The following is a 13,786-nucleotide window of genomic DNA, read 5'->3' as shown; positions in this document are numbered from 1 at the left end:
TTTTGCTAAACCTATTTTCATACTACGTTTGTCATTTCATCTAAAATCACCGCCAATATATGTGGGGGCCTCTGTCTGCCTATCGGGGAAACTTCTCTAGAGGTGAGCCAGGACTATATTTTCCTCTGCCAGGATTAGTTAGTCCTCCGGCCGGCGCTGGGCGTCTAGGGATAAAAAATAAGGCAACGCTACCCGGCTACTGTTAGTTGTGCGGCAGGTTTAGTTCATGGCCAGTTTAGTTTCCATCCTTCCAAGAGCTAGTACTTATGTTTGCTGGGCTATGTTCTCTTGCCATTGAGAACCATAACACTCCACGCCCCCTGGTCTTAAGTTCAAGTCTGTCCGAGGAACTAAACTCTCCCCCTGCAACACGGGTGACAGCACCGATGCTTCCAGACTCGTTCTGGAAAAGGCACGCTGCGGCTGTCTCTCTTCTGTACAACTGTATGACGTAACTGAACATCATGATCAGGATGGAGTTCATGCAAATTAATGTACAGTTACGTCATGGCAATTATGTGGGCACATGAGCCATTAGTCCTCAGTTCAATCTTAGAACACAATGAATATTCACCACTTCACCACCAGTATGGAAAAACAGATTTATTGCACTAGACTTTGGATGATAGAAGAAAAAGCCATAATATTTGGTGACTGTTGCATTACTTTTGCATTTTTTACTTGCAGCATTGCTGGTTGCGTTCATCTCTCTGCTGTGCATTTGGGGATTGTACTACTTCACAGCTTATGTCTTCAGGTATGAGAATACTATTAATTTATATTAACTCACATTACAGATATTATATGACCAACTGTCTTTAGAGATCAAGGGCATAATCTTATTTATTGATCAGATGGCCATGAGAACAAATCCATTTGTAAAGCTTTTCTGCCATTAAAGAAGCTAAAAGTCATATGCTCAATTTATGAATTCTTGTGCTGTCCATGGAAATAATGTGCCACAAACTTAATGCATTATTTGCCATTATTTTACAGTGGTTCATGCACGTTCGTCAAATAGCAACAGTTACACAAATCCAAAACCTGTTTGTAAAAATAACACAAAAATTTGTTCCACAGTATGTTATATTTATTTGCATTTTTCTTTATGCGTATCATGGTAATGAATGGTTTAATAACGCTCACTTTTACAGGTTGACCTGCACTCACAAGTTGTTAGAAGAACTTAAAAAGAAGATGGGCTATGAGTTTAAAGATGTGAGTACAAAACAACTGCATTTCTATTTAATAACTTGTTCTGTTACTGGGCCTTTGACTCTCCTCCCCCTTGAAACACTAAATGTGTAGATGATCCTGACACTTTCACTTTGTTCTGAGTTTCGTTATGCTGTTCTTCCTCTTGGCTTTAATAGATATTGACTGTGAGTTGGTTAACCATTAATATATTTATGTGCACTGCAGTTCATCAAATTATATTTGGTATATTTATTAACTTAGTTATGGTAATTATAGACTAAAGGTGATTTCATAGTTTGGCCATGATAGGTTGTGCAATATAATTTATGTGCCATTTATCGTGTCATTAATTATCATATATTTTCTTTAGCTCATTGGTCCCGTGCTTTTGTGTTTTTTTTTTGCTCCATATCAATTTTAATCTATATAATTATAATCATGTTTTTTGGAATGAAAAACCTTTGTGTTACAGACAGTTTTACCTTATATAACTGATTTTTTTTCACATTTCTATTGTCAAGTTCAACAAGCCATAACTTTTTTCTTTTTTCGTTGACAGTCATACAAGGGCTTTTTTTTATCAGTATAAGTTGTGTTTGTCAGTGACATCATTTTGGAGCACATACAACTTATTAACAATCTTTTATTACCTCTTTATGTCAAGGAATATAAACAAAGCAACTCTGCCACAGTTTTTAATTGTTTAAATTTTAAACTATTCGCCGTGTTGCACGTCTAAAATGTGAACTAAATTTTATGGGTCAGTATGAATGTGGGGATAACAAATTTATATACCGTAGATACTCGAGTATAAGCCGACCCGAGTATAAGCCGAGGCACCTAATTTTGCCACGGAAAACTGGGTAAGCTTATTAACTCGAGTATAAGCTCGGTATGCACTGTCCCCTCATCCCTGTCCTGCTATGTGTGGCTCCCCCGTCTTGTCCTGGTATGTGTGGCTCCCCTGTTTTGTCCTAGTATGTGTGGCTCTCCCGTTTTGTCCTCATATGTGTGGCTCCCCCGTTTTGTCCTGGTATGTGGCTCCCCCGTTTTGTCCTTGTATGTGTGGCTCCCCCATTTTGTCCTGGCATGTGTGGCTCCCGCTGTTGTATGTATGGCTCTACTGTCCCACATGGCTCCCAACGTTCCGCATGGCTCCACTGTCCCGCATGGCTCCAAACATCCCGCATGGCTCCCACGGTCCTGCAAGGCTCCAACACCCCCTGTCCTACTCACCCTCATCGTGCATCCCTGCATCTCTATCCAGGTGCCAGCAGCTCTTCCTTGTTTCTGTGCTCAGCGGTAATGTGGTACCGCTTATTAAGGTAATGAATATGGGCTCCATGCCTATGGGAGTGGAGACGCATCCATATTCATTACCTTAATGAACGGCACCACCTGACTGCTTTGCACAGGAACAGAAAGAGCTGCTGGTGCTGAGACAGAGATGCAGGGACTGAGATGGAGGGTGAGTTTTGATGTCTTCTGGAAGCCAGCAGCTGCAGATGTCACTGTGCTACAGCCGCCGGCTCCCAATTCCCCATCCGCCGGCTTTCTGAACAATGACTCGTGTATAAGCTGAGGGGGGGGGGTGTTTTCAGCACAAAAAATGTGCTGAAAATCTCGGCTTATGCACCAATATATACAGTAGATTTAGTTATTTTTTCTTACTTTTGAACAATCAATGCACTTTTTTTTTTTAAATCATTTATCTTTAGCTCACCATTAGTGATGAGTGAATAGTGAAATATCTGGATTCGGGAAATTCAGCACAAATAATTTCTAATATCTGTGTATTTGTACTGAATAATGAATCCAATGCAAGTCAATGGGAAAGCCGAATATTTTTCTGCTGGACCAAACAGGTCTGAGGCTTGAGAAAAAAGCTGAAATGAATGGAAATGGGAACAGCATGGAGAAGATGCCTGTATGCCTTTCTGACTCACATATGGTATCTGGGAATAGTGTTGTCACACTATTGGCTGGTTTTACGGATGTTTAAAAAGACCTACCAAACCAAACCAATTTTTTTTTAAGGGGAAAAATGCTAAGAAACATTTTTTTCCTTCATAATTACATGTATGTAATGCAAAAAAACAAAAATTATACCTCCCCTTTAGCATATGTTTACACGGAGCATTTTGACTTTAGTTTTTCCTTTAACATTTGTGAGGGCTCTCACTCCTATATTTGGGAGGACCTTCCCTCATGCCAAATAGTTAGCAAGATAGAGGAATACATATTCCCCATCCCTTTTCAATGCCATTTCAAACATGCCCATTTGAATTTTGGGCATTGCCCACCACAACCACCACGTCCGCCACCATGTTATTATGCTGCCCTCTCTTACAATTTGCAGAGTGCCAGCAGGTGATGTGAAACCTGAGTTTGGTAAAGGCCCTTGGGTGGCCCTGTATCATACATTTGGGAGAGCTCTCACTCCTACATTTGCCAAATAGTTAGCAAGATAGTGGAATACATATTCCCCATCCCTTTACAATGCCAGCTAAAACATGCCCATTTGAATTTTGGGTATCGCCCACCACCACCACCATGTCCACCGTCATGTCATTATGCGACCTTCACTTACAATTTGCAGAGGGCCAGCAGGTGCTGTGAAACCTGTGTTTTATAAGCTTAACAGTTAATTTTTGCCACCGGATCCCAATGGAACAACTGTCATAATGGGTAAAGCCACTGTTAGTTGAATATAATACAGGAGTTGGGGGAGCTGTATGATCAATGTCAGTAAATTGGATTCTACCAGACACAAAAACCATTAGAATTAAATTCTGAATACGGTGTATGCAAGTGAGGGCCTGTATTGTGGTCAGTCTGTCAGGCCTGAAACCCATATCAGGAATATGTACAAGCCTCATTTTACTTGGAATCAGCCTCCTCAAGAGAAAGAGACAGGAGTGCCATTCTGCACAAGCCTACACATTTCTTCTGGAAACTACCCAACAATGCAGAATGTATCCTTGCATCGTTTTGAGCAACAATGGAGTAATTACAGGATATGTCCCAGAGAGTGTTGATGTCTGTGAAGTGTATTACTCAGGTGACATGCAGTGCAACAGAGCTCAAGTAAATGCCTTAGCATGGCAATGGCCGTGTTACAATATGTGTAAGGATGTGGCCTGAATAGGTCTGTGGAGCGCTTTAACTCAGTCGATTAGACCTGCTTAAAATATACAGAAACTGGCCAATACCCAACCACCATTTTTTGTAAGCACCCAAACTTAGAAAATGTAAGGGAAGCAACAGTTTAATAAAGAGACAGAAGTCTCATTTAGGATCCTGGAAAAGTCAGCAATGGTCTTTGTCCAGCACCGGACAATATGTATGCTCTATCTAACTAACAATTTGTGAACAGACACACTGTAAATGATGACAAGGGACAACTGAACGATGAGCTGGAACAATGAACTGGATGTGGTTGCTGACTGTTGTGTCTATGCAACTGCAGGTTGTGAACAGGAAGCATCAGCGCCTCCTTCCTGGACAACAGATTGGGAAGGGCGTAACACAGAGGAAGGGCCAGTGGTTTCACCGTCAGACACAGATTTTGTACTTAGCCATTCTGCTCACATACTTGGGTGCTGCATATATGAACAGTATATGGCGTATGCTAACTGATGTGTTATGTCGAACCTCCCTTTATAGAGGGATGTGTGTGTAAGATTTTCTAACTAGCAAGCATATAAAGTACAGACCAAAAGTTTGAAAACACCTTCTCATTTAAAGATTTTTCTGCATTTTCATGACTATGAAAATTGTACATTCACACTAAAGGCATCAAAACTATGAACTAACACATGTGGAATTATATACTTAACAAAAAAGTGTGAAAGAACTGAAATTATGTCTTATATTCTAGGTTCTTCAAAGTAGCCACCTTTTGCTTTGATGACTGCTTTGCACACTCTTGGCATTCTCTTGATGAGCTTCAAGAGGTAGTCACCGGGAATGGTCTTCCAACAATCTTGAAGGAGTTCCCAGAGATGCTTAGCACTTGTTGGCCCTTTTGCCTTCACTCTGCGGTCCAGCTCACCTCAAACCATCTCGATTGGGTTCAGGTCTGGTGACTGTGGAGGCCAGGTCATCTGACATAGCACCCCATCACTCTCCTTCTTGGCCAAATAGCCCTTACATAGCCTGTAGGTGTGTTTGGGGTCATTGTCCTGTTGAAAAATAAATCATGGTCCAACTAAACACAAACCGGATGGAATAGCATGCCGCTGCAAGATGCTGTGGTAGCCATGCTGGTTCAGTATGCCTTCAATTTTGAATAAATCCCCAACAGTGTCACCAGCAAAGCACCCCCACACCGTCACACCTCCTCCTCCATGCTTCATGGTGGGAAGCAGGCATGTAGAGTCCATCCGTTCACCTTTTCTGCAATGCACAAAGACACGGTGGTTGAAACCAAAGATCTCAAATTTGGACTCATCAGACCAAAGCACAGATTTCCAGTGGTCTAATGTCCATTCCTTGTGTTCTTTAGCCCAAACAAGTCTCTTCTGCTTGTTTCCTGTCCTTAGCAGTGGTTTCCTAGCAGCTATTTTACCATGAAGGCCTGCTGCACAAAGTCTCCTCTTAACAGTTGTTGTAGAGATGAGTCTGCTGCTAGAACCCTGTGTGGCATTGACCTGGTCTCTAATCTGAGCTGCTGTTAACCTGCGATTTCTGAGGCTGGTGACTCAGATAAACTTATCCTCAGAAGCAGAGGTGACTCTTAGTCTTCCTTTCCTGGGGCGGTCCTCATGTGAGCCAGTTTCTTTGTAGTGCTTGATGGTTTTTGCAACTGCACTTGGGGACACTTTCATTGTTTTTCCAATTTTCGGACTGACTGACCTTCATTTCTTAAAGTAATGATGGCCACTCGTTTTTCTTTACTTAGCTGCTTTTTCTTGACATAATACAAATTCTAACAGTCTATTCAGTAGGACTATCCAACAGACTTCTGCACAACACAACTGATGGTCCAAACCTCATTTATAAGGCAAGAAATCCCACTTATTAAACCTGATAGGGCACACCTGTGAATTGAAAACCATTCGGTGACTACCTCTTGAGTCTCATCAAGAGAATGCCAAGAGTGTGCAAAGCAGTCATCAAAGCAAAAGGTGGCTACTTTGAAGAACCTAGAATATAAGACATATTTTCAGTTGCTTCACACTTTTTTGTTAAGTATATAATTCCACATGTGTTAATTCACAGTTTTGATGCCTTCAGTGTGAATGTACAGTTTTCATAGTCATGAAAATACAGAAGAATCTTTAAATGAGAAGGTGTGTCCAAACTTTTCATCTGTACTGCATATAGAGCATGTTTCATTACTCATATCATTATTCTATGTAAGGCTGAAACCTGAAGAATTGTGTGTAGCATATTAATGTATTCTTGTTCCTAAATGTCCAAGTGCAGACCCAAAAATCAACAACAGACTACCAGATACAAGCTTAAAGAGACAGTGAGAAGGGCAACGCAATAAAAAAAATGATAATAATAGAATATATAGAGATTGAGAGTACAAATTTGACCTTTACACAATGTACAAAGGTTTCCAAAAATTACACCAAGGAATCTGTATCATACATGCAGAAAGAGGCCTTGATGGGGACCTCACCATACATGTAGCAGTTATTAGAAGAGGTAGAGATAGGGAGTACAAGTTTCACCATTGTACAATGTGCAAAGGTTTCAAAAAGTACAAAACATTCCCAAAGTGGGGCATATATAGATGAACACTAAGTACTGGTAACAGGAAGAGGAGGAGGAGGTGATTTCCTGAGCAAAATGGGTGTGGATAGTAAGGGATAGACATTAAGACAACTTCCCCCCAAAAAAACATTTGTGCTGCATTTACGTTAGGTTGCTGTGATCCCTAGTGCATACAAAGTCAGAGGAAATCCAGCCCTTGTTCAATTTTAGAATAGTCAGCCTGTCTACTATTTCCCTTGACAGGTGTATGTGCCTATCCGTTATGATTCCACCAGCAGAAGTAAAAACATGCTCAGACAACACACTTGTGGGCCAAGTGTGCAGCTTGGACAACCAATAGTTAAAAGGCAATGAAGAATCAGGAATGATGCTGGTATGGTCACTTAACTAGTCCTTCACCATCTTGGTCAATTTCTCCCTCCTCGTCATAGTTGCACCCACAGATTGCCCTTGCTGATTTGACAGTCTCAGGAAAATGGCCCAGTTGGTGGACATTTCCCTCTCCCCCAAGTTGCACCTAGTGTGCATGGAGCTCCCCTGTAATCCTTGTAGGAAAAAAGAGCTGGTACCTCAGCCAGCAGTGTTGTCTGAGGGTAATCTTGTTAGCAAGTCTTCCAAAATGGCCCTCTGGCATGCATGCACTGAAAATGCCACGTCTACCTCTGACATGACAGAAGCAAATTTCTCCTTGCACCGTGTGTCAAGAAAGGTGCACATCCATTATTTTATGTTGGACAAAATGTCTAGTATTGGAAAAAGGCATCCGGACATGAACTCTGCCATGTGTGGCAGACTACAAAGAGTTAAACATTCAGAGACCTCACCAGGAAGAATACTAACCATCCTCTCCTCCTGATGATACATAGCCTCCTCCTCCTCCATCTCTTCTTCAGGCCATCCATGCTGGACAGGCATGAAGCTGGGATTGGGAGTCCCCTCTGTAACAAAGAACAAAAGCTCCTGTTCCACCTCATCCTCCTCCTCCTCCTGCTCCTCGTCATCACCCAATGTGGCCTGAGAATATTGTGTGAAGCTGGGCTGTGTGGTATGAGCCAATTTAAAATCTTTCTCCATAGCCACCTGCTCGGCATTCAAAGCTTCCTCTTTGAGATTCCTCAGCAAACGTTTTAATAGACAGAGCAGCGGGGTGGTTACGCTGATAATGGTGTCATCAGTGCTCACCATCTTGGTGCAGTATGCAAATTTTTGAAGAATCTCACATATTTCAGCGATCAACACAAATGCGGTGTTATGTTTGGGGGCTGAGTGTTACTCTGATGGGCATTGAGAAGCTGTAATTCAGACACTGTTCTCTGCTCCTCACTAAGCCTTGCCAACATATAAAAGGTCAAACTCCAGCATGTGGGTAGGTCACAAATCAGTCGATGACAAGGCAAATTAAAGAACTCCTGCAGTGAAGCTAGACCGGTGAAAGCCTGAGATGACTTTCGGAAATGTGCGCTGACACAGCATACCTTGGCAAGTAGGTCCGGCAAGTCAGGGTATGTTTTTTAAACCCGCTGTACAACCAAATTCAGCACATGGGCCATGCATGGAACGTGTACCAGCTTGTCCAGCTTGCTGGGCTTCAAAGTCGACACCAAGTTACTCTCATTATCGCACACACCCAGACCTGGTTGGAGGTTCAGCGGTGAGAGCCACTGATAGGTCTGATCAAATCCCTTTCAACAACTCGGCTATGTTGTGAGCTTTATCACCTAAACAGATGAGCTTCAGTAGTGCGTGCTGCTTCGCCATGGCAGTGGTGCAGTTTTCCTGGTGAGGGAGGCTAGTTCTGCTGAGGAGGAGAGACAGGAACTGGAATACGAGGAGACTTAAACCCAGATGGAAGCTGGACCCACTATTCTTGGTGTGGGTAAGATGTGTGATGTCCCAGCCTCTGACTCTGTCCAAGACTCCACCAGGTGAACCCAGTGTACAGTCAGTGAAATGTATCGTCTCTGTCCACAAGAACTTGTCCACGTGTCTGTGGTTAGGTGGAACTTCCCTGTGAAAGTGTTGACCAGAGTACGGCTGACATTGTGTAACATGTGCTTATGTAATGCTGGGACAGTACACAGGGAAACTAGTGTTGGCTGGGAACCGAGTACCGTGGGGCTGCCACCGCCAAGAGGTTGTGGAAAGACTCAGTTCCCACAAGTCGAAACAGCAACACTTCCAGGGCTAGAAATTTGGCAATGTCGGTGGGTGGTTGGATATTTATGCTTTCTCATAAATGTCTGGACCTGTGACAATTGAACACTGAGCTGGGACAACAAACTGGCTGCTGACTGTTGTGTGTGCAACTGTTGGTTGTGAGCAGGAGGCATCAGCACCTGCTTCCTGGACAGCAGATTGTGAAGGCCATAGCACAGGGCAGTGGCTTCACCCTCAGACACAGATTTTGCACCAAGGCGTTCCACCCACCTACTAGGGTGCTTGGCTGTCATGTGCTTTTGCATTCTCGTTGTGCTCAGGTTGGCAATGTTCTTGCCTTTTCTTAGTGTGGTTTGGCAGATCATGCAAAGTACTGTTGTTTTGTCTGAAGGAATTTCAGAAAAAAACTGCCATACTGGGGAATAACGCAACCTTGGCCTGCTATCTTGCCGAGTGGGGAGGCTCTGAGGAACAGTTGACCAAGTTCTCCCTCTGGTCAAACCACTACCTGTTATTGCCTGTTTTCCTGCTATGGATCTATCCCTCTCTGCACTGCTGTGCTCGCTAGGCGTGCCACCATGCCAGATTGGATCAGTGGCCTCATCATCGACCACGTCATCTTCCAATTCCTCAATCTGATCCTCCTTCTGAGTTGTGATTTGAGGCTGATCTGATGGCAACTGTGCCTCATGATTATCCTCCATCTCTTCAGACATGAATTGACCTTCACCAACGTGGGGAACCTTTTAGTGATGAAAAGCAGGTACAGCCAAGGGTACAGGTAGCAGGTGGTGATGGGGTCTGGGCAGCCTGGAAACAGCTTGGGATCAGGTATTGATAGTGTCCTAACCGGATTCACTATGCTTGCCACCACTGGTGTAATGTAGAAAAACCAAAAAGAACCTTATATCATACTAATATTATAGATAAGACTTAATGTTTATTTAGTCACTTAAAAACATGAATTACACACAATCAGCAAACAGACAACCATGCTAAACAATATATCCTTCACACTTTAGTCCTGATTGAAACTACCTATCAGCTGAGGTTGGTACCCTACAATTAGCACGAGATAGGTGCCCCCGCTCCTCGGTGGTTGTCTCTAAAACTCCTATGTGTCACCTGAAAACAGTGTGAATCAGATAAACCACCATTTAGACATGACAGGAATATTAAATGGACAGCAATTGCCAATGGAGAAATAATGGATGGCAGTCATTAAGCGGTGTTAAAAGGAATAACATGATAACAAAATGTGTAAAAGTGCATAATACACATATAATACCTCACTAGAACTGTTTCCTGCTGATATGAACAGCCTGCCTAACTGGGGGGTTGGCACCCTACTGTTCAGCGGATATGGCGCCCCCACTCCGCGGCGGCTCACCCTAGAAATCCCTAGAGATTAACTGATAAACTCATAAGGTACCATACATTGGGTCCAATCAGTGGCCATATTAGCTAGTTTAAGGCAGGCTAAATTCAATTAGAGCAAGCAAACATACAGATATGAGACTGGTGTGTCATTTTGCATCAAAAAGATAACAATAAAAATGCAGCATCCATTTATCTGGGCCTCCTGATGATCCTAATCGGTGAAACGCATTGAGGGGTTCTTTTGACATCTGATATGATGAGTACCTCTCCTTTTTACTGTTATCTTTTTGATGCAAAATGAGACACAAGTCTTATATCCTTCCACAACTGCTGTGCTTCCTGTGGAGCATCTGGATCAGGCTATGAGTCAGCTTGTGTTAGTAACTCCTTTACTAGGCAGACTGCTGGATCGCTATCTTGCGTCTCTGCCCACTCATCGTCGGGCAATGGGCGCTTACCACGTGACCTAGGTACTGCACCTTGGGCTTCAGCAGGTAGCATTTGGATGGCTTCACTTTCAGGCCAAAATTGGACAGGGCTTCGAACACCTCTGCCAAGTGCTTCAAGTGGTCCTCATAGGTTTTGGAGAAGACGATGATGTCATCCAGGTACAACAGAACGGTTTTTCAAAGTTCTTGTGCCCGAGGCAACACTCCATCATCCTCTAGAACATCCCTGGTGCTTTGCAAAGCCCTAACGGCATGTAGTTGAACTCAGAGAGGCCCATTGGTGTCGTGAAGGTGGTCTACTCTTTATATGCCTCTGCCATGGGAACTAGGGTTGAGCGACTTTTGCTTTTTTCAGATCGAGTCGGGTTTTGCGAAACCCGACTTTGTCAAAAGTCGGGTGGGGTGAAATCGGCCGATTATTGCGTAAAGTCGGGGGCCGACTGAAACACGAAACCCAATGCAAGTCAATGGGGAATCAAAGTCGGCAGTGAGTGGAGGACAGGAAAACACCTACAGTGCCCATTTTAATGCCAAAAACATCAATTCTTATTACTTAAGCTTGTCAATCTTAATTTACTTTATAATAATAGTTAGGCATTGAAAACTGGGGGTCATTTGGCTAAAGTTGTGGGGGGGTAGGGCTGGCTCAAGATTTTCGTGGGCCCAGGAAACGCGGAATACGTCATGGCGGTGGAGCAGGGAGAGGTAAGTATTTCAACTTTGCAAGTGCTGTGATCCTGAGCAAGTAGGGGGGCCCACTCGGCATTGGCACTGGCACAGGGCCCCTCATAGTACGGCGGTGTGTTTGACGGCGGGTGGCGCCTCCTACCGGCAGAGACACTTTTGCATAATATGAGGGGCCCTGTGCCAGTGACGTCGTTAACGAGTATGCCCCCTCACCTGATGAAGGAACCTGCACTTTCATCTGCACCTTCCTCTATGTCCCCGTGTAAGGTAGTATAATATGCGGGAAGGGGAACCTGACTTTCAGCAGGGTCAGATTCTGGCTGTGTAGAGTGCAAGGGGAATGTAGTGGTCTGGGTCAATGTACCAGCAGACTCATCTGGCAGTGGCTGGGCAATGGGCAGGATGAGGAGGAAACACAGATATAGGCCAAATAATAAAGTGGGCTAAATGCAGTTCAAAATTGGCAACAGGAGTAAACTGGCGGCATTGCTTTGTTCAGCGGAGGACAGCTGTAATGAGAGGCTGACACAGTTAGTAGGCCCCAAAAAGTAAGTAGGCTAAATACAGTAATTGGTAACAGGAGTAAACTGGCGGCATTGCTTTCTTCAGCAGAGGACAGCTGTAATGAGAGGCTGGCACAGTTAGTAGGCCCCAAAAAGTAAGTAGGCTAAATGCAGTTCAAAATTGGTAACAGGAGAAAACAGGTGGCATTGCTTTGTTCAGCAGAGGACAATTGTAAGGAGTAGCAGACTAAGTTAGTAGGCCCAAATAATAAAGTGGGCTAAATGTCTGCCAAAAAATTGTTCATAAATAAACAGGTGGCATAGCTAGGTACAGGGGTGGGTTCCTCTGCTGAGTAGCAGACAGTGGTATTAGGTGCAAAGTATTAACTGGTCTAAATGAAGGCCAGGGCCCCTGTAGATGAAGGAGGATTACTGGAACTGGTGTATGCAGCAGGAACTCAGAGCAGAGTTGCAGGATAACCCCACAGGTTCACAGGAGCAGGTATATAGCCAGGGAGACACCAGAGGTCAGGAGCTGGATGCAAGGCAGAATACTCTAGCACAGGCTGAAGGCTGGGGTGGAGTTTTATAGCAGGAAGACACAGTGCACATGAGACCAAAGACGCCATCTTGGAAAAGGGCAGTAATGCACAAAAAGGTAATAAAAAATGTTCAGAGTCCTGACATTACTCCCTCCTTAGAAGCGGCCTCAGGACGGTCCTGGACCTGGTTTCTCAGGGAATCTCTGATGAAAACGAGAAATCTTCTGTTGGGCATTGATGTTTTCCACAGGTTCCCAAGAGTCTTCCTCAGGGGGATATCCCTGCCATCTTATCAGATATTGGAGCCGATTCCTGCGAATCCTGGAATCAACAATTTCCTCCACCACTAATAGTTCTTGCCCATCAATCATCAAAGGCTGCGGAGGTGGCACAACATGTCCCTGGAAGGTATTAGGAGACAGGTTTTAGTAATGATACATGAAAAACTGGGTGTACCTTCATAGTCCTAGGCAACTTCAGCCGGCAGGCCACAGAGCTCACAATACCGTTGATCTTGAAAGGGCCAATGAATTTCTGTCCAAGTTTTTGTGAAGGACCATTTAACTTCAGATTCTTAGTTGCTAACCACACGGAATCTCCTACCTTGAACATGGGTGCAGGTTTACGGAATCTATCAGCCGATCTCTTATAACGTTCTTGAGCTGTGGTCAGGGATTCCTTCAGAACTTCCAGATTTTGCCTCATCGCAGTCAGCCTTTCCTCCACTGCTGGAACCGGAGAATTAATTGGAGACCTAGGTAAGATACACGGATGATAACCCAGATTGGCAAAGAAAGGTGTAAATTTAGTGGAGGCGCTCTGAGAATCGTTATATGAAAATTCGGCTAATGGCAGCAACTCCAACCAATCATCCTGGAGATGGCGGACATAGCATCTTAGATATTGTTCCAGCGTCTGGTTGGTACGCTCAGTCTGACCATTTGTCTGGGGATGGTAAGCGGAAGAGAGACAGACATTAATATTGAGTGCAGAGCAAAACCCCTTCCAGAATCTTGAAGTGAACTGCACTCCACGGTCAGAGATGATCTCATCCGGAACCCCATGCAACCGAAAGACATTCTGTATAACCAAGTTCACTGTATCTTTAGCTGAGGGGAGGCCGGTGCATGGAACAAAATGAGCA

At 43.9% G+C, this 13,786-nt stretch overlaps 1 protein-coding gene across 1 annotated transcript in view; it reads left to right on the top strand.

Moving 5' to 3' along the window:
- LOC143770110 (heparan-alpha-glucosaminide N-acetyltransferase-like) overlaps window positions 1–13,786 on the top strand; it is a 1,433,242-nt gene that overhangs the window by 168,604 nt on the left and 1,250,852 nt on the right. The window contains exons 5-6 of the mRNA XM_077259379.1: window positions 688–757; window positions 1,155–1,218. Coding sequence (XP_077115494.1) covers window positions 688–757; window positions 1,155–1,218 — 134 coding nt within the window. The remainder of the gene's footprint in view (window positions 1–687; window positions 758–1,154; window positions 1,219–13,786) is intronic.

Source organism: Ranitomeya variabilis, chromosome 4 (genome assembly GCF_051348905.1).
Source record: "Ranitomeya variabilis isolate aRanVar5 chromosome 4, aRanVar5.hap1, whole genome shotgun sequence".
NCBI classification, from domain to species: domain Eukaryota; kingdom Metazoa; phylum Chordata; class Amphibia; order Anura; family Dendrobatidae; genus Ranitomeya; species Ranitomeya variabilis.
The sequence above is the reverse complement of the archived record's forward strand: the minus strand, read 5'-3'. Positions and strand labels throughout refer to the sequence as shown.